Genomic DNA, 21,662 nt, shown 5'->3' on the forward strand with positions numbered 1-21,662 from the left:
AAAGGTGGTAACGATTTTTGGGCCCCTGGCTGTTGGGGGATCCCACAGCGATTTTAACCGAGGCCCACAGCTACAACTTGCACTGGGGCCCCACATACCCCAGCTGGCCCTGGATACAGCTAATGAGTTCGGGGCAGATCTTCACTTAATGAAATGTATAATGTCCCACCCTAATAAGGGTTAAGCAGTGCTTAAACAATCTAAAGGCCACGATACTGTAAACAGATCACAGAGGGGCAGCTTAGTATTGACATCTAGTCATGTTTGTGCCTCGTGGACTGGAAAACAAGTCTATGAACGTCATAAAAACTGACCTGCTGGACCACTGGAGCGAAAGAGAGGAACAAGAGGAAGAAATATAGGCTGTGAGGGGAAGTAACATAGCAAGTAAAAACATGCATAAACAGTATCAATACGATTAAATGTAACAATTTTGTTGGTCTATATATATATATGTATGTATGTATATATGTATATGCTAATTTATATAAAACATATATATATTCTGAAATATATAAAAATAACAAAAAGAAAAGAGCTGAGTAAATGATTTTCACTTTCGCGGTAACTAATAAGCCAAGCCTTTACTACGTTATTGGAAGGTTACCAAGCGACGATTGCATATTGTTATTAATATTAATGAACTAAACATTCGCCATAAGGACGTTTTTGTCTGCACGAACTGATTAATATTAATCATTTAGCTTTCAGGCATTTGTTGTCCAACCCCATTGGTGACGTAATTATCATGCGACAGAAATACGGTAAGACCCACTGAAAGTGGAACGCGGGCCAGATTTGACATTTGAAGTAGAACCTAAAGCAGAATTTGTTAAGAATTTGTACATGTTGGATACAAATATGAGTTTACATTTCGGAGGTGACTCAGGATTATAGCTGTGTTTTTCCTTTTGGGTATGTTTACTAGTGTCGCAGCATCATTTCTTGTGAAATCGAAACCTAAAAAGCCGAGTGTTGATTTCACTTTGTGTTTATGTGTCACACAGTTACGTTTCTAAGATTATTAACTTTGTTGAATCCCCAATAAATCTGAACATTTATAGAAATGCGATTGCAAGAACGATAAACTTAGCGTAATCATTTTCATTATGGCACATTTGGAACCGAAATAGACAATATAGTCATATTGCCAGAGCAGCTGAATAAAGCTAAATAATTCATTTTAGTTTAATTTTTATACAATGGAATAAATAAAGGATACATGTCCTGCTTGGCGACTGTTCAGTGTTTCATTACTATTAATTCTACTTACAGTTTTGACCTGAATATAAATATCGAAATGTATAGATTATAAAGATTGCAACAGTATTATTTTATTAACATCACATTTTAAGGTTTTGCAGTTTTTAAATCTGTTTTTAGACTGTTTTAAAACTAAAGAATAAATTGAAGAGAATTAAAAATTCCAGCTCAGTATTTATACACTTATGTTTTGAAATTTTGGGCTATTCTGTTTTCATAAGCTTTCTTTTAGACTAGTGGATAGAAAATATGTAACATTTATTTTATTAGAGTTTATCTGCTACTGTTAATTATAAGACGTTTTTAGTTGTAAATAAATAGTTTTATTCTTATGCAATGTCTGAAATCTCTACTTCAGTTGCACTTACACCATACTTTCTATTTTATTCCAATCTCTATTCTAAAAGTTTTTATAGAGTGGTTTGTTCGTTTAACTTTTCTGTCTGTTAGAGATATCCAAAACCCTCTCTGTTAAAACCTTTTATATGTAATATGTCAACAAAATGAAACATGAATATTGAACATGGTTTCAGTTCTGGAAATGCATGCATATTTAATTTGATAATGTCTCTTTTTCATATTTGAATATAGCATTTCAGAAACAAGTAATACTTAATGATCTGTAATTAATCAACTGAGAAATTATGATGATACATATTAGAAATTTTGAAATATAAATATTAAAAAGACACTTTTAGCACCCAAAATATACACTCTTTTATATGTTAATAGAAATTTTAACCTAAAATCTTGATGATTGTTGAATTGAAGAAAGATGATATGCATCTTTGTTTTGGGTTTTAATCCCGTGATTTCATATTTTTGAATGAATGCAGGTTCCTGGACCTCTTGAATTTAAGATGAAGAGAGGTGCACAAGCATCGGACGAGCCTCTGAAGAAGAGGAAGGCTCTCCGTGAGGACTCTTCTGATGAAGATGAGGAGTCTTCTCAAAGAACCACCAGTCAGGGTTAGAGAGGAGTTTCCTTATGACACTTTATACTGTTCACATAGCCTTATTCTTTTGGTGGTATAAGTTTTTGTAAGCGTGTTTATTTATCTATTTTTGTCTCCCAGACTCAAGTCAGAGCGAGTCTCTCAGCGATGTTGAGGATCACAAACCCAGTTTCTCCAGACCTTCCCAGAATGCCGAGGGCAATGATGCCTCTAATGAAGCCTCTTCAAAATTTTCAATGTATAACAGAGTCTCTCAGAAACTCATGGTAATATAAACACCTCCTGTCATTCTTTTACTCTCTTGTCAGCCTGTTAATCATGAGTTAACACATATTAAAATGGTCTCCTCTGTTTCCTTCAGGCCAAAATGGGTTTCAGAGAAGGCGAGGGTTTGGGAAAGTACGGTCAAGGACGGAAAGAGATCATAGAAGCGTCCACCCAGCGTGGGAGGCGAGGTTTGGGTCTGACCCTGAAGGGCTTCCAGGGTGACCTGAACATAGACTGGCAAGATGAGCCGGAGGTACGGCAACATTTCCAGAATGTTTCTTTTATATTAAAACCGAAGCAGTAGTAGTCCACCTTTATTTCTCATTTTTACTCTCAGGCAAGTGCTATGGAATCAGTGACATGGTTTCCAGAAAGTTCTCCAGAGATCCCAGATGCAGATGAACTGAAGGATTGGATGGCTATGGGCCAGGTATTGCAGCACATATTACCTGATGAACTGAAAATGATTAGTTTAAGATCAAATGCTCATTCTTTTACTTACTATGGTAAAAGTTATTTTTGCTCAGCTATGTGTTTTCTCTTATTCACATGGGTCTGCTGTGCAAACAGTGTTTTATAATTATTAGCTTTACTAATAAACCTCTGCATCTCATAATTGGCTAATATAATAATCTCACCAACTGTAGATGTTTCACCAATTTCAAATATTGTATCATTCTTGTACAGTTATTATATGCTGGCTTTCCTTCCAAATGCTTCCAATTTTTGAAGCACATTTCCGTCTTATGTGCATTTTGACTCCAGAAAATTCACCTTAGCCTAGTGCATAAACACTGATTTTATGTGCGATTACATGCATATCAAGTGCTGCCTTTAATGTTTTCTCAAGTGAAAATTCTAAATTTGCATAAAAATATTTGGATTGGAACCCACTTCATGCCGCTTTTATGACCTTGCATGAATTAAGAGATTAAGTTAAATATTTGTACTTTTTAAAATTCACATCTCATACTGTAGTACTTTTTTAACTTTTGCAATATTAAAATGACAAAAAAAAGAAATGTGACAAGTTATTGGCCTAGAATGTAACATGTATACTTTCCCTTACACATTAATATAAATTCTCTTATACTCTCTTCAAAAATGTGGTAGTCTCTTATGCTCACCAAGGCTGCATTTAAAAATACAGTAAAAACAGTAATATTGTGAATTTATTTTAAAATGTAATTTGTTCCTGTGACGACAAAGCTAAAGACTCTAGTTTTCAATGATCCTTCAGAAATCATTTTAATATGCTGATTTGTTGCTGAACACACATTTTTAATATTATTGATGCGGAAAACAATTAAGTGTTGCTTAATATTTTTGTATAGACGGATGCATTTATCATTCCTTGATGAATAAAAAGAACAGCAATTTTTATTGTGACATTACAGATCTCTTTACAGTCAGGATGGTAATGTACATTCATATAAAAATGTTATTTATCAGCTTCCAATGTTTATATGTATGACTGTACCTTTGCTTTATATTTTTAGAAAAAATTAAAAATTGATGATGAAACTGAATTTTGCTCAGAGAATCTACTGCATCTCCTTCTTCGCTGCAAAGTGAGTGTTAAACATCTCTTATGTTTCTCCTGTCTTGCATAAGACCAAACATATGGTGCTCTGTGTCTTGCAATAATGTAACATGTCTTTTTATTTGTATTTCTTTTCAGAGTGTGTTTGATGACTTGGAGGGAGAGGAGATGAGGCGAGCGCGTACTCGATCAAACCCTTATGAAACAATCCGAGGGGCTTTCTTTCTCAACAGGTGGGTGGCGTCTCCACATGCATGTAATAACAGAAGCATATCTTTTCTAAATTTCTTTCCCTCTGTTTTCTCCTCAGAGCTGCTATGAAGATGGCGAACATGGATCATGTTTTTGACTATATTTTCACTAACCCAAAGGATTCTCAAGGGGTGAGACCACAGTTACACAAGCTAGAAATATGTGCTGTGGTTACATTTTTGAATTGGATGTCTGTGTGTGCAGAAGCCCCAGACGCGTGATAAGGATGGTGAGCTGCTGTATTTTGGAGACGTGTGCGCAGGACCGGGAGGATTCTCAGAGTATGTGTTGTGGCGGCGGCGCTGGCATGCGAAAGGTTTTGGGATGACGCTCAAAGGAGCCAATGATTTCAAACTTGAAGATTTCTATGCTGCTCCCAGCGAGCTCTTTGAGGCCTACTATGGTATGAGTTTCAACCGTTTAAACATGAAAAAAACCAACAATCTAACATTTACTGTATTGAGTCATATTGAAATATTAACGTAATACCTACACTACTGTTCAGAAGTTTGGAATACTTAAGAATTTTCAAATGTTTTTGAAAGAAGTCTCTTATGCGTAACAATGATGCATTTATTTAATCAAAAATACAATAAAAACTCATTTTGTGAAATATTATGACTTTTTAATGTATTTTAAAATGAAATTTATTCCTGTGATGTAAAGCTGAATTTCAGCATCATTACTCCAGTCTTCAGTGTCACATGATCCTTCAAATCCTTCATGATCATTCTGATATGCTGATTTTTTTGGTGCTCAATTATTATTGTTACCTAATGGTTCTTTATTGTTATTAATAATTTTGAAAACCTAATATTTAAATCAGATTTGGAAATCATGATAGAATAGAAAAAGATAAGCATTTATTTGAAATTAAAAAAAAACTTTCGTATGTCATATTTTAACAATTTCAGTATTTAATAAAAGTAATGTTTCTTGAGCATAAAATCAGCATATTAGAATGATTTCTGATGGATCATGTGAAGAACTGTAGACTGGAGTAATGATGCTTACCAGCTTTACCATCATAGGAATGAAAATATATTAAAATAGAAAGCGGTTATATTATATTGTAATAATATTTTACGGTATCACAGCTTTTACTGTATTTTTAATCATGTAAATGCAGTCTTGGTGACTCTTTTTAACAACTTTAAAATGAGTTATTATTCCAGTTGCATCTATGTGTAGTGTAAATGTTTAATCTAGTAATAGAAAAAAATGTAAATTAAAATATTATGAATTTCTTTTGAATGTCTCATTACCGGTGTTTCAGGTGAGGGTGGGATTGATGGCGATGGTGACATCACGCGGCCGGAAAACATCACTGCGTTTCGTAACTTTGTCTTAGACAGCACTGAAGGGCGGGGCCTGCACTTCATAATGGCAGATGGGGTAAGACATGCCCTTCTGTGATTGGTTGAAATGTGAATATCGCTGTTGTGTGATTGGTTGATATATTCTGATGGTGTGTTGCTCGTCAGGGTTTTTCTGTGGAGGGCCAAGAGAACATTCAGGAGATCCTGAGTAAACAGCTCCTTCTATGTCAGTTCCTCACTGCCATGTCTGTCGTCAGACCAGGTATTGTGTGTGTTTTTGTTTGTGTGCATAAAAATAAAGTGACAATAAAGATTATTCACTCTCTTGGACTTTTTTGCAGATTTTTATTGAGGTACATTTTGCAATAATTGGTACAAAGAAAATCTCAACATCTCTGTTTTTCATAGGCCTCCATTTTTTGGGCTTTTTGTGTATAATTTGGCCATTCTGGTTAAATCACTCAAAATCCTTGTTTTCCTCAAGGATGTTTTTCATTTCACTCTGTCTATTTTTTTCTTCCTCTTCGTGAGTTTTCGTTCCCTTGATGTTGAAGAAGTATCATTAAAGCTTGATCATGCTCCGCTCTAGGGACGATCAACATCAATAGTGTGTTTTCCATCTCTGTCATGACACACTGTATCCTCTTTTGGGTTACCGTAGGTCTCATGGTTTTTCTCAGTCCCAGACATTCAGTTTTGGAGGACAGCCAGTTCTTTAACAGCAGTTCCAAATGATTTCATCTCGTTAATGATGTCTCTCTCTAGGCTTTGAAGATTATTTAATGCTTTTTCTTGCCTTGATATCATTGTACAGCCTTGTCTCAGATCTGTTTGGATTTTATCTTGGGATGCGCCCAGACACGAGTCTATTTATTCTGAAATCCTGTAATTAGGAACGCAATTATGTGACAGAGAGAAGACTTGGTTACTTGAGTCTGAGAGCTAATTTTAGGTGTATCAAATCAACGGTAATACTTTTTACGGTTCTAGCATTGAAGAGCCATATTTTAAAACTTCTCTAGAGGACATTTTAATAGGCTTTTTTTTGTTACTGTGCCTTTAAGATGTGGCTGCACGATATATTGCATGTAATTGTCATGCACATCTCATCAGTAAAGCTGGTTCTGTGATTATTAATAAATCTCCATCACCTGTTTTCAAATGGAGCGGCATTTCATACACAGAGCCGTAGTTCACTGACAAGCTCTGTGTATGAAATGCCGCTCCATTTGAAAATAGGTGTTGGAGATTTATTAATAATCACAGAACCGGCCTTACTGACGAGATTATTTAAATGAAAAGATTATGTAAATGACTTATATTGTGATTGGTTTTTTCCATTATATGGTCCATTAAAATAGATGAATGTTTAATTTTTTAATTATTTAAACACTTTTGCTTCCATTTCTCAACACAAAATCTTGTGTTTTACAGGTGGCCATTTTGTGTGCAAGACGTTTGACCTGTTCACACCGTTCAGCGTGGGCTTGATTTATTTGCTGTACCTCTGTTTCGAGAGAGTCTCTCTCTTCAAACCCGTCACCAGCCGGCCTGCCAATTCAGAGAGGTGTGTGTTCATTGTCCGTGACTTACTTTGAAAGAGTGAGAGACCTTCGGGGAGATGCTGGCAGTGGACACTGAAACTTTATACCTTATATTTTATATAACTTTAAAATGGGTTTCACAGGATGAATTTTGAGTGTTTAGGCTTTCAAATGATATACCTATATACTTTATATAACTTTAATTTGTATACCTTATACCAGTATATGTTTTTCCCCTGAATGAATATGCAGAAATTGGCCTTAACTTCAATGATACATTTGATTTATTTTTGATTTACACTGCCAGTCATAAGTTTGGAATAATTTAGATTTTTTTTAATGCTCTCATGCTTTATATATTAATATAGTTTAAAATGTAATTTATTCTTGAGATGTGAAGCTAGAAATCTTTTTTTTTTCAGCATTTCCTGAATTAATTTCATTTTCTCTCCCCACCATTTGAATTGTACCCCCGGTTTCACAGACAAGGCTTAAGCTAGTCCCAGACTAAAATGCATGTTTGAGCTGTCTCAACTGAAAACATCTTACTCTGACATATCTTAAAATATGTTAGTGTCATTGTTCTTTGCCAGGATGCACACCTTAATGTTTTCTTCTAAGGCATTTTTGTAAAAGTTGCTTAAATATCTTCATTTAACTACTGTAAGGCCTAGTCCTGGCTTAAGCTAAGCCCCAGTTGTGAAACTGGGCCTTTGTGTATCGCTGTTTCCAAAAAATATTAACTGTTTTTAACATCGGTAATAGATAAAATGTTTCTTGAGCATCAAATCGGCATATTAGAATGATTTCTGAAGGATCATGTGACACTGAAGACAGGAGCAATGATGCTGAAAATTCAGCTTTGCATGACAGGAATAAATTACATTGTAAAATATATTATAATATATATAGAAAAGTTATTTTAAATTGTAAGAATATTTCATAGTGTTACTGGTTTACACTATTACTATATTTTTAATTAAATAAATGCAGTCTTAGTGAGCTCGAAGTCTGTTTTTAACATAAAAACCCTAATTATTCAAAAAATTTGTCTAGTAGTGTATGATTATTGGTATAATTTTTTTATGATCAATACTGATATTTTTTTTTATAATAAAACTGTAAATAATTAAAAAAATACCCTATTTATTAATGCACATCCCTGATTTTATTATGCATGCTATTATTATTAATATTAGAAACCTACAAATGCCAAAAAAATTTAATGTCACACAATGTCACTATTGGTTAATGGGCACGTGGTACTTATTTTTAATGTCTGTCTGCATGTAGATATGTGGTGTGCAAGAGTTTAAAGCCAGGCACTGATGCTGTTAGAGAATATATGTTCACCATCAACCTGAAACTGAATCAGTTCAGACACTCGGACAGAGACGTTACCGAAGTCGTCCCTCTGGACATCATTAAAGGAGACACTGACTTCTTCCAATTCATGATCAACTCCAATGAAAGGTATCGTCATCGCTTTCTGACCCTCTTTTGTCTCTCTCTCTCTTGGCTCTCTCGATGCATTCATTCATGCTTAGGTTTGTTTATTGAACTCTGATCCCTTGTCTTGCAGCCATTGTGCAGTACAGATCAAAGCGCTGGGTAAGATCCATGCGTACGTCAGAGATACGTGAGTCACACATTCTTCCTCTGGTGTGTTTCAGGGCATTCATTTCAAACTCTCTTTTATTTGTTTGTGCGCACGTGTCTGAGTCTGTATGGGCATCACTGACAAGGCTGTGTGTCTTTCTAGGACGCTGTTTGAGGCCAGGCAAGCAGACATCCGCAAAGAATGTCTCAAACTGTGGGGGGTGAGTCCACAAACTATAGCCACGAGCTTCATAGTGGACTGAGGTTTAGTTTAGTGCTTTGTGGCGCAGTCTGAAAGATTTCGAAGAACATTGTTTTGCGTAGGTATCTGTAAGGACAAACTGATGCTGATTTGAATGATTGAGACCTTGAACATCTTTATCTTTGTGCAGATTCCTGATAAAGCCAGAGTCACTCCTCCATCATCAGATCCAAAAACAAAGTTCTATGAGCTTGTGAAGGTAAGAGTGTGTGTGGGCTTTGAGAAGTTAGCTGGGAATGTGGTAATGCTCTTGTGGACGTGATGTTCTACAATAGAAGAGCTAAGTGGGTGAATCACATGAAGCCTATAATGTCAGGGTCATAATTCAGCTTAAAATAAAAAGAAAAAAAAAAAGAATTTATGGTTGAAACCAATTTTTGGTTGATAGAAATTAACAAAAACTTAAAAAATATTTTTTTATACTTTAAAATACTTTATAAAGTTTTTGATACTTTATAAAACATTTGTTTTTGGATATTATCCAATGAGATTGTTGGTATATTATTTAAATTGTAAAGCTTAAAGGCTGGGACACATCAAGCGCCAACGTCGCGACGGTCGGGCTAGGTTTTTTGGTGTGTTCCACTCGTCAGCTCAATCATTGTAATACACGAATGTTTTCATAACAACATCAGCAGCTTAAAACGATTAAAGTTATCAGCGTTACTGATATTCAAAATGGTAAGCAAGCGCTGCTTTGTTTACGTTTCGTATATCTGCGTTTATCTTGTATATCTTTGTTTCGGTTTCTCCTTTTGAATGACGAATATATACTATTGATAGCTGCTGAAATAGACAGTTAATTCCTCTCATGCATGCGCAGAACGCACATGTTAGTTTGCCGTCGGCTGAAGTTTGTGCCATGTGTTTGAGCGCAACTTTTTGGTCCGGTGGCTTTCGTCGCCGCTAGTTCTTTGAAGTCGGCTTGGTCTGTCCTGGCCTTAAGTTTACTGCAAAAATGTACTGCACTAAATTTTCATTTCAATTAAAATAAATGTTTTACAAAAAATTTTGGAATCTAAAATTGCTGTAAAATAAAAATATGTTGAGAGAGTTATGTTCCAAATTTGAAGTTGATATCACAAAAGTGGAGTTTCCTGAGAGGTTTTTTTTTGCATTTTCCTTTCACAAATTTATAAATTTCTGTCACAATATTACTTCTATCACAAAATAGTCACTAAATATGGAACCTTGAAACTCAAGTCCTTTCCAACGATATGTGTACTGTAAAGATTAGAAAAGGTTTTGGTTATAGAATACTGTAGTAAATCTATAATACATTTTGTAATATGACAGGTGGGAGGAGCCTGGTAAATGGATTTTAAGTGCCATTTCTATGGTAAAACAATGTCCAACTTTAAAACAGGTTGCACAGGATGAATTTTGAGTGTTTAGGCTTTCAAATGATATATAACAGGATAATTACATAAATGTGTGATAAGAAAAAAGGTTATAAAAAGAGTGCCAAGCTGACAATTAACAGTTTAAAATACGGTTTATATTTTATATAAATGACATATAACTGTATTTCTCTGCTTACTGTCTTTTTATCTTAGGGCTCAGATATGGACAGTTTTAATTCCAGACCAACTGCACTGAACTCAGGAAATCTGGATAAACTACAGCACGTACTGGACTACAGGTGCATTGTGGGAGGAGGAGAACAGCTCTTTCTCCTGGGACTTGGGGTAAGGAATAAGTTCATGAATGTGATATTTATATAATTTATCCTATATTTATGTTGTGTTGTGTTCATGTATATCTTTATATACTGCTTAAAGAGTGAAAAACCTAAACTGTGGGTGTATGCAGAGATCTCAGATCTACACGTGGGACGGCAAAGCCCCGTTACGCTGGAAGAAGCTGGAGAACTTCAAACTGGAGTTGCCTAGAGACACACTACTGAGCGTAGAGATTGTCCAGGAGCTGAAGGGAGAGGTGAACAGAGAGAATTAGTGTTGAGAGAGAATTTAGTTATTTCAGTAAAATAATGACATGCATATTTGTAAGTTTTATATTGAGTCTTTTTATCTGTGCTTGTAGGGAAAAGCCCAGAGAAGAATCAATGCTGTGCACGTTCTCGATGCTCTTGTTCTCAACGGCACTGACGTCAGAGATCAGCATTTCAACCAGAGGTCTTTCACTTACTACAAAATCAAAGAGAAAGGAATTTTTCATTAAGAAGTTATTTTATTAAGCAGGTTTATAAAGTGCAATCTTTCCACTAAGATACAGTTTGTGTCAGGTAAACAATAACAGAATATTGCTGTGCATTTCTGTATTGATTTAAAAACATTGCTATAATTCATTATTATTTAAAAGACTTCAAAAAGTCTTAAATTGGAGTAGTAAGTCCTAAATTCATGAATTCATGGAATTAAAATTTGCATGCACTGCAAATTTGTTTTGTTTTCCAATACAAATATCTGAACGTCTTTAAATCAACATTTACTTGAGATGCAAATTGAAGATATGATGCCGTGTTTTCTGAGAAACGCAACAAAATTGATCTTATGCTTAAAACAAGAACCGATGTCTGTCAGTGGGGAATAGGGCTGTGCAAGTAATCAAAATGCCTCCAACGATTATGAAAATACAATAATCGAGATAAAATGATTATTGTGCCCCATTCACCTCCATAAAAGCATAATGTGTGCAAATCAGTAAAATCGTGTAACGTGACTTTTGCAAGATGGGACGTGCTTGATTTAAGTTGATTAGATGTTTTTAAAAGCGTGAAAAAGAACTTGCGCTGGTCCTAGGGAGGGGGCTTCTGCTGCCGACTGTGTGCTTAATATTAATAAAACAACAAAAAATCACTCTCTGCTCTTGACTGAAGGACTTTTTGTAGCTTTAATAATTAACAAATGAAGTTTAATTCTTACAGTGAAGACTATGCTGTTTATTGGAAATTATATTATTGATATACATCAATCGCTATCTTTAAATCATTCATTTAAAGTTTTGGTCATATGGGCCACTCATAATCATGTTAAATATTTGTGATTACAATTTTGACCAAAAAAAAGTGATTATGATTTTTGTCATAATCAAGCAGCCCTGATGAGGAATAAAAACTTGTTTTCCCTTTAAATCTGTTTTTAAGTTGTCTATTGACAGATATTTGTTTTTGTTTTATTCATATACTCGCTTCATCTTGATCAGTTTCTCAGAAAACAAGACTTTTTATCGAATGTAAGTTTGCCTGTCAAGTAAAAGAGCATCTTTTTTTGTTTTGATTGATATTTTGACCAAACAAATCAGCTTTAGTTGCTGTTTATTATCATCTAAAAGTAAACCTGAAATGTTCTTGGTGCAGAATCCAGATGGCCGAGAAGTTTGTGAAAGCTGTGTCCAAACCCAGCAGGCCAGACACGAACCCCATCCGGTAATATTCCTTTCTCTTTGCGGTTGTGCCTAATTGCCATGTCAGTGACAGCCCTGGGGGCCAGGAAGTCCTATGAACACTGGAGGGTGCAGTATGTAAAATTAATGAAGATACTGTGTTTTACTAGAGCCTAGACAGGATCTTTCATGTTTATGATGATACTGCAAATCGGTATGCTTGCTGTTTCATCCACATTCATTCATTCATTCTCTCTCTGTTTTTTTAGAGTGAAGGAAGTCTATAGGTTAGAGGAGATGGAGAAGATCTTTGTGAGGTGCGTTTAACCACAGCAATCACATACTTGTAGATTATTTCCTTTTTTTTAATTAGATATTTTAATTTGATTTTTTCCCTCAGGTTGGAAATGAAGGTAACGAAGAGCTCGGGTGGGATGCCAAGACTGTCGTACACAGGCAGAGATGACCGTCACTTCCTCCCTAGCGGCCTTTACATCATCAAAACTGTCAATGGTGAGAGACAATGACAAAGTAACAGGATTCAATTAGTGAAGTGCCTTGTTAAAGATGAATTTATTTCAATTTATGTCATGATTTTTTTTCTCTTTTTGACAGACCCATGGACCATGGCGTTCAGTAAAAGTTCTAAAAGAAAGTTTTTCTACAATAAGCAGACCAAAGAATCAACTTATGCACTACCGCCTGGTTCCGTGGCACCTTTCCAGTAAGTATTAAAGGGGTCATATGCGATTTCAAGTTTTCCTTTCTCTTTGGAGTGTTACAAGCTGTTTGTGCATAGTTAAGATCCCTGAAGTTGCAAAGACTAAAGTCTCAAAACCAAAGAGATATTCTTTATAAAAGTTAAGACTCGACCACGCCCCCCTAAAACGGCTCATTCAAACACGCCCCCACATGTCTACGTCACGGTGTGGGGAGATTTGCAAAACACCGCCCAAATGTATACGCAAAGAAAGAGGGCGGGACTTTTATTCTTGCTGTAGTATCGTTGCTGCCGCCAGCGCCATGTCGTGGAGACGCTGTGTTTCATTGTGAAAGCAAAACTACTTTCTTTGGGCTCCCAAAAGAGGACACAACTAGAAATCAGTGGTTAAGTTGTATTTACAACACTGTTCCAGAACAGTTCAACCCAAATATTAGAGTGTGTGCAGCACATTTTACGGAGGACTATTTCCTGAACCTGGGAGTAGCCTGCCAGCTATACTCAAAGACTGTTTCTATAAAGTGGGGCAATTCCAACGTCGCAAGGACAGTCTGGCACTTCTGACTCATAGCCTGTAAGTATGTTTTCATATTTAAAGAATTTGCCACTGACTATTCAAACGTGAGTTTTGAGCAGTGTAGAGTAGTGCTTGTTGTTTGTCATTTCTCCGGTCACAAATGCAGACATGGTAATGTTTACGTGGCACGATGCAACGCAACGAGTAAAAAGACAGTATAAGTCATTATGTCCCCACTGGCTGCAACAAATGCCTCGTTTATAATGGGTTTTATTGTTTTTGTGTCGTCGTGCCGGGACACGGCATCACAAAACGGTAAGGGGTATAACATTTCCGTCTCACGCTTGAGGTATTTGGCCAATCACAATGCACTGGATAGCTGGCCAATCAGAGCACGCCTCACTTCTCAGAACGATGAGCTTTGTAAAAATCGGCGCGTTTCAGAAAGGCGGGGCATAGAGGAGCAACAATAATGTACAGTATGTGGAAAATAATGTATTTTTTGAGCCTTAAACCGCATAAACACATTGCATTACACCAAATACACAAAATAATGTTCTTTTTAGCAACGTCATATGACCCCTTTAAAGTGCCAATATGAAGTAATCCTGCATGACTGGCACTACACTGGCAAGCGATTTTGGATCAAAGCCCTGAGCAGGAAAATTGCATTACATAGCTAGAATTTTCAAGAAGATTTTGCACAAATATTTCTAGCCTTCTATGTAGCACCTGACCTTCAAAGAAACAAGTATCACTCTAAACCCCCAGCATCCTTTTTAATGTTAATGAAATCGTGCTTTCGATTACAATGGAAAATAATTTTGATGTAATGTACTATAGAGCAAGGCATTCCAAAGCGTGAATACTTTTCTTTTTCTTTTCTTTTTCTTGTTTTAAACATTTAAAATAATTGTTCCACACAAAAATCTGTTTTGTGAGCTTTAAATTCATTTGCGTTGTCCTTTTAGCAATGGGAATTCTGGTTATGTGTAATTAATGCAATAAGATTTGTGATCATGCGGACATTGTTGCGTTAACTGGTTTACATGGACATGACAGAAGGTTTGAAATCGAATATAACTTATAACTAGTCCGGTTACTTATTTTTATCAGACTAGTCTCATGTTGAAGTTTGTATGTATATTAATTTTATCATACTACAGTGCCTTTCCTCATAGATTTCTATTGCATTACTGTGCGCACAATTGTTTCTTGTCAACTTTTGGTATTAGTCTACAGACACCACAGATGCAGTCAGCAGAGCTTAACATGTAATGTTTAATTGAATATATACACTATTATTCAATAAAATGAGATTGGTCATATTTGTAATGTTTTTGAAATAGATCTCTTAAGTCTATTATGCATTTATTTGGTCAAAATACAGTAAAACCAGTAATATTGTGAAATATATGTTGTATGTTTCATATTTTAAAATGTAATTTATTCCTGTGATGCAAAGCTGCAAAGTCATTTTTAAGTCTTCACTGTCACATGATTCTTCAGAAACCATTCTAATCTGATTTGGTGCTCAAAAAATATTTCCTATTACTATCAATGCTGAAAACATTTGATATGTTGGTAATAGTTAATAACAGTTAATAGTTTTGTGTAAACCATGATGCAGGATTCTTTAATTAATAGTGAGTTCAAAAGTATTAATTGCTTAAAAAGTATTTACTGACCCTAAACTTGTGTGTAATGTAATGCATTCTCATTCATTAATCACCTGTATGCTTTCTTATTTCATAACTTTTTTTTATTTGTTTCTCTCTGTTCTCCTGTTTCTCAGTGCATGCCATCAAGACAGGCTGTTTTGGGCTTGGGAGGAGGGTGTCCGAGTTCACGACTCCCAGACGCGGGTCAACCCCGACAAACTGTCTAAAGACGATGTGATTTCCTTCATCCATCAGCACTGTCAACAATAAAAACGCATGTACACATCACAATCATGCCACACTAGACTGTACGTTCTCCTCACCACCAGGGGGCACTGTAGCTTTCACCAGAGTCTGCTGAGAAACATTCAAAGTTGGTTGCTTCACACTTCAAGGCTCTCTCCAAAATAGCCTCTGTGAGTTATACGACAGGGCGTCTTGGTGCTCGGTGGTGTGTAACTGCGTGTGTCCATTATCTTCAGAGGAGAAAGAAACTTAGATGACATTGCTTTTCCCTTGTCCACATGTTTTTTCCTGAACTTCAAAACCTGCTTCTTCACATGAATTATTCCTCCACTAATCGATCAGATGTATAGCAGCAGATTCTGTTCATCAGTGCAAACCATTAGATAATCATGTAAAACAGCATGACTGTGCATTCTCTCTACAGTGTGCATGTGTTGCCTTGTTTTGCTCATTTAGTTTTTTCAGTGTTTAAAAACATTAGATTGGGTATTACTTACCATTTCTGGTGGTTTTTGAAAAAGGATTTTGAATTTTAGACCTGTTTGTGATGTTGATTACATTAAACCACTGAAGAAGTTTATTCCTTGAGTAATCGTGGTCCGCTTCATTATTCGTCTCTATTGGGTTTAAAGTCACAATGAAATGGAAGCAGCAACAGATGTTTTCTTACGTATAATGGCTTACCGAAAAAAATGAAGGGCGGTGGGACTAGGTTCTATTCATCGGTTGTTGATTGGATTTTGAGATGTGGGTGTGACACTCAAAAGCTGTGTGTTTTGTTTTGTTTTGTTCTTTCAACAAAAGCTGGAAGACCAAGAAGAGCATAACACTTGATTTTATGCTCCACTGTAGGAAAAGAAAACTGACTGAAGATTTGGAGCTGGGACCTCTGCTGATAAGACACTCTATTTGTTTCTGCTTGCATTGAGAATCCACACAATCTGGAAGAACAGACTGTCTGAATGAATTGTTTGAACAATGAAAACTTACAAATGCCTGAAGAGAACTAGATTGTTTTTGGGGTTTTTTTTGTATGCGCTCTTCATGTTACACATAATTTCAATTCAGCTGTCAAAGGAATAGTTCACCCAAAAATGAGAATTTGCTGATAATGTACTCACCCTCAGGCCATCAAAGTTGTAGATAACTTTGTTTCTTAATTGGAACAGATTTGGTGAAATTTAGCATTACATCACTTTCTGACCAATGGATCCTATGCAGTGAATGGGTGCCGTCAGAATGAGAGTCCAAACAGCTGATAAACACGTCACAATAATTAACAAGTAAACCACACAACTACAGTCCATCAATTAATGTATTGTAAAGCAAAAAGCTGTGTTTGTAAGAAAAAAATTAATGTAGATGTGAAAAAAATAATCTAATTTGAATCAGGAGAGAAATATGCACAGATCAAACATAAATGTTTATAATATTATAGTAAAATTTTCATGCTTTATAGTTGCATATAGTTTACGTTTTGTGACGATACATGCAATCATACATATATAGTGTCACTTATTTGTCTCAAATTGAACATATCTATATATCCAACTTCATATATAGAGCTGTGCAATAATATAGTTACATTTTGTGATGAATAAAAATAAGCAGGTGTGTTTGCTTTTGCAAAAGTCACCTCAGCAAGTGGCTTGGCTACATGTTTGCTAAGGTGTTCTAATGGATTTTATTGCATTGCTTTGTGGTTGTTATGGTGATTGGGTGGTTGCTTGCAGATATTCTGGTCCCTAGATGTCCCTTCTTTAATAATAAGTCCATGGGATTTTTTCGGCCGTTTTATCGGCCACCGGCCTGATTGTGTTTTTCATGTCAAACTTTAATACTTTAAGCTTAGGAGTTTCTTCACATCTGAACCCCAGGTTTTATGATTCAGGATAGCGTTGCCTCCTTCGCAGGAGGAGGGAAAGATGGAGCATCCTTATGGCAGGTCCAATTTATTTTGTCATGTCTTATATTCAGTATGCTTTTATATCTGTATTTTGCTTTTCTAGAACAACAATACATGAACTGTCACCATGACTGACACATCACTAATGAGCATATTGTGTATCTTGCTGTTTATTTTCATTTCTTCTCCATAGCTGTATGTTTCTGGCGTCTCAAGGACAGGCGGTCTTTTGTATGCAGGTGTAATGAGAGTCTCCCACACCCTGTTTCCCTATCCATCTCTTGCTTTGAGTTTGTGACTGGAAAGCTAAGCAGAGATTCACCTCAAAGGACAATTAAATTTCCCTTTAGATGGCTTCCGTTAGAGAGGTTCCTCTCAGCCGAGGGCTCGCTTGCTCGCTGACGGGGTAACCAAACGGGAACATATACAAACTCTGTTTCCCCCCTCCCTGTCTCTATTCACACACTCTCTCTTTCTTTTCTGGCCAAGGGGTTCAATGTGCCATCTCCCGAAAGCAATTGAGCAGCACCGCAGCAATACTGCCCATCACTAGCCAGTAGGGAAAGCGTCCAGAAGATATAACATTATTCTATCTTCCCGCTGGGCACCAGAGTTTTATTAAAATTAAGGTTAAAAGTCTGGTCATTTCGAAGATGGCTGGAAACTGAAATTAAATTGACCAAAGGGGATTCAATTACAAAAAAAGGACAATAAATAAATAAAAATACCATAGCACTACTAAGTTTTTTATTTGAAAGTGGCACTATGGTAATATAAGGAAAGGCCCAAAAATGCATATCAAGTATGGTAACCAAGTGCACACACACACACACAGTTGGAGGTTCAGTGCCTAGCTCAAGGGTCTCACCTCAGTTGTGGTATTGAGGCTGTACATTCACTCCCTGCCAGGCCTGAGACTTGAACCTGCAACCTTTGGGTTACAAGTCCAACTCTCTATCCATTAGGCCACAACTAATGACTATCATGCCATTCCATTTCTTTTAAATAGTTTAGACTGTATTTTTGAGCAACTTGAGCACAAATTCAATCATATGATGCCCAAAATTGCTAGGCAGATCACTAGAGGTAGTTTAGAGGTAAATTTATTAGAATTAAAAAATGGCCATCACATAGGCTACATAAATAAAATGGTGCTTTTATATAGTGAACGATTACCAGTTTAGTGTAGGCTGTGGTACTTAAAATATTTATATTCCCTTTTTTATAGCAGCATTTTTTTTTTTTTAGTTCATACGTTTAAATCGAAAATTTGATGTCCAAAAATATGCTATTTATGTTGGCAACTCAATAGATTTTGACACCAAAACATTCTGATATATCACAATAGCTAATTTATTAATATAGAATACATTTGTGCTTTTTTATATAGTGAATGATTCGTATAAAATGACTCTAAAGAACATTTGGTGCTTTTTTGTTAATTTGGACAGCATTTATGAACATCATAGATGCGCTTAGATGTTTAAATCGAACATTTGATGGCCAAAAATGCTGTTTATGCAGACAGCTCGCAAGATTTTGAGACACAGCCATAGTGCTGTCCGATTCATCAACAGATTCAGAACTCGTGTATTGACATGTGGTACTGAGGAGTAGGCTACTTGAGTATTTTTGCTATTTATATTGCGCAACATCGACGTATACCACAGCTCAGCCGGATTTTAAAAGCCGTGGGCGTTTGGAAAACTGGATATTTGAAAATCGTTTCCCCACATCAATAGATTAAACGTCCCCAAAGGTTTCAGATCCATATCTGACACCACATCTCATAAATATTGGATGGCTTCTGTAATATTAAAAATTGATGTTTTCAATTTAAGTTTTCAAAGCGGAGTCGGAGTGTCCTCGCTGAGGGAGGGCGAGAGGAGGTCCAGTCAGACTACCTACCTGCTGCCGATCAAACGCGCGCTCTCTCCTCAGGTGCGCGAGGGGGTCAGACTCAAACGGACCGGTGATGCTCGCTCTGCCCAAATTGTAAGGAAAGCCACATTTATGCGCCGGTTTGCTGGGTTATATTACACGTGTGACGCCTGAGACGAGTGAGACCCAGATTTTGGAGTCATTTGAAGACTTATCTCAAACTCCCGAGGAGCTGCAATGGCATCGATCGGGGAGTTTGATCCGTTAAACAGCAGCGTACCTGCTACCAAAATAGAGATCACCGTCTCGTGCAGGTAAGAGCGAATATCGCTTATTATAATATTACTGATGTTCATTTCTCTCTTGGCTTTCGCTGTGTATGTTTTTTGTTCGTTGGAAAAATATTAGTAGGCTAACTATTAAAATACATTTGAATTTGGCCATTTAGAAGATGCCATTAAACCAAACGTCTTACAAATATATATACAAAGCAGCGACTGAAGTACAGCAAAAAAAAAAAATTAAAAACTATTGGGAAAATGTTGGGTAGACTATGTATTTGCGAGACACGTATCACTCTTGCTTGAGGGAATTTGAGTTTCGTATAAATACCATGGTACATGAATATGATAATCTTTCAGCACCATGGTTGGCTATATAGGGCAGCAACAACCATACCTTTGCAAAACAGTATTTCAGTACTATGGCACAGTCAGTGATGGTAATACCATGGTACATGTCAAAAAACGTATCAGTACTTCTTGCTGCTTTTACATAAGCAATAAAATGGACATGACTAATATTCAGAATAGTGGTCAGTCTTTTTTTTCTATTTTCCAGGTCATATACTTTGACATTAGGTCAATCTTGAATATATTGACTGCATTACTGTACCATGGTATTACCACATTCTTTTTTGTAAGGGTTTTAGGTGAATCTGTTTGTCCGAGTTGTCTGTTTGCATTCATGACTTGCAGATCGTGTCTCAAAATCTAACGTGTTCCCTACGTAGACAGCATTTTTGGGCATTGTAGGTGCGTTCGACCCCTTTCTTGGTCATACGTGATTTGTGGAGTTAGATATCATAATTATGTTGATCTTTGAGTCACATTTGATTTTTGTTGTCTATTTGTGCTTAACTTTCATGTGCACGCCTTTGTCTATGCTGCCTGAAGAAATGATTGTTTAGCTGCATGTTTTGAGTATTTTGCATTTTATGATTTGTTGCTTTTCATAAAATGTAAATTAAACAAACGCTTATATAATCCAAATCACAGTTTAATCTGTGTTTATAAAGGGCGACCTTTTTTAATGCCTGGCTGACCTCTTCCCTTGCTGTGTCCCTCTGGACCGTTCTCTCCTTGTTGGACAGACACCACTGGCAACAAACAACAGCACAGACTCTTTCCTGAATAATGAATGTGTTGACTGCTGATGCTGTCTGTGTGTTTGCATAAAGCCTTCACTTCAGACACTGCTTGCCCAGATATCCAAGGGAGGTCTCTTTATACATGAGACACATCTGCGGCCGCCAGGCTCTGCCCGCTGAGCCTTCAGCAGTAATTTGGCTGAGGTGGAAGACGGGGGCAAGAAAATAGAGCAAGTGGTACCTCATGGTACATATTTCACAGTAGCCTGCTGGGATATGAATGCAACAGATCAGGATTTATGAAAAATGAAATACAGCAACGAAATACGCTCCGCTTGTAGATGCCCAATGACTTTCTGCTTCACTTTGAGGCAGTGTCTGGTGGCATGACACCGCAGTGGTAAAAGAAAGTGTAGCAGGACAGGGTACAAATGGTTGAGTTTGTGGACTTAATACACTACATGGCTGAAAGTATATGGACATCCTGCTCAAATTCTACTGAAGGGAATTATTATAGAAAACAAATATTTAAATTTGATGAAAATGTAGTGGCCCTCAGGCCATCTAAGATGTATATGAGTTTATTATTCATTGGAAGATGTTTGGAGAAATTTAGCATTATATCACTTGCTCACCAATGGATCCTCTGCAGTGAATGGGTGCCGTCAGAATGCAGAATGTCCAAACACCTAATAAAAACATCACAATAATCTACAAGTAATCCAACTCCAGTCCACCAATGTGTCTTGTGAAACAATAAGCAGGTTTTTTTTATTTTATAAGAAACAAATTCATCAAGATGTTTTTAACTTCAAACTTGCTTCTGGCTAAAATACGAGTCTTCTATCCATAATATTGCTTTCTACAGTGAAGAATTAGTCTCATCTTAATTAGAAGACAAATATGTGCAGATCAAGCACTTCTGACAAGCAAAAAGAGCCGAAAACAGTTCTAAACAAGTATGTTGGTGGATTTTGATGTGAGAGGATAGCAGGAGATGGACTTTTTCAC

The 21,662-nt window shown here is 36.4% G+C and overlaps 2 protein-coding genes across 4 annotated transcripts in view; both read left to right on the top strand.

Annotated features, from left to right (window-relative positions):
- The first annotated feature begins 710 nt into the window (after positions 1-710).
- On the top strand, positions 711-16,083 carry cmtr1 (cap methyltransferase 1). Of its 2 annotated transcripts, none has more exons than XM_058763117.1 (24): positions 711-764; positions 2,100-2,232; positions 2,340-2,485; positions 2,581-2,739; positions 2,824-2,916; positions 3,986-4,057; positions 4,168-4,262; positions 4,340-4,412; positions 4,486-4,684; positions 5,558-5,676; positions 5,766-5,862; positions 7,035-7,167; positions 8,438-8,617; positions 8,727-8,783; positions 8,907-8,964; positions 9,136-9,204; positions 10,562-10,693; positions 10,818-10,943; positions 11,049-11,140; positions 12,325-12,393; positions 12,620-12,667; positions 12,751-12,863; positions 12,966-13,074; positions 15,384-16,083. In XM_058763117.1, the coding sequence occupies exons 2-24, from the start codon at positions 2,124-2,126 to the stop codon at positions 15,517-15,519; spliced, it is 2,484 nt and encodes an 827-aa protein (XP_058619100.1). In that variant the 5' UTR covers positions 711-764; positions 2,100-2,123; the 3' UTR covers positions 15,520-16,083. The 2 variants fall into 2 exon arrangements, with proteins under 2 accessions (XP_058619100.1, XP_058619099.1); XM_058763116.1 differs by lacking the exon at positions 711-764 and adding an exon at positions 771-915.
- A 2,965-nt stretch (positions 16,084-19,048) lies between these two features.
- cpne9 (copine family member IX) overlaps positions 19,049-21,662 on the top strand; it is a 45,319-nt gene continuing 42,705 nt past the window's right edge. Inside the window, exon 1 of one of the 2 annotated variants that reach the window (XM_058763119.1) lies at positions 19,049-19,596. In XM_058763119.1, coding sequence (XP_058619102.1) covers positions 19,520-19,596 — 77 coding nt within the window. In that variant the 5' untranslated portion in view covers positions 19,049-19,519. The remainder of the gene's footprint in view (positions 19,597-21,662) is intronic. The other variant, XM_058763118.1, reaches the window with a different exon arrangement.

The sequence above is a fragment of the Onychostoma macrolepis genome, chromosome 23, assembly GCF_012432095.1.
Source record: "Onychostoma macrolepis isolate SWU-2019 chromosome 23, ASM1243209v1, whole genome shotgun sequence".
Classification (NCBI taxonomy): domain Eukaryota; kingdom Metazoa; phylum Chordata; class Actinopteri; order Cypriniformes; family Cyprinidae; genus Onychostoma; species Onychostoma macrolepis.

What these genes read in the sequence shown, in the direction of transcription:
- cmtr1 (XM_058763117.1), top strand. Translation starts at nt 2,124, where the DNA reads ATGAAGAGAGGTGCACAAGCATCGGACGAGCCTCTGAAGAAGAGGAAG. An exon ending in CATGTCTGTCGTCAGACCAG is followed by an intron (nt 5,863 to 7,034) that starts GTATTGTGTGTG and finishes TGTGTTTTACAG; the next exon opens with GTGGCCATTTTGTGTGCAAG. An exon ending in ATGGAGAAGATCTTTGTGAG is followed by an intron (nt 12,668 to 12,750) that starts GTGCGTTTAACC and finishes TTTTTCCCTCAG; the next exon opens with GTTGGAAATGAAGGTAACGA.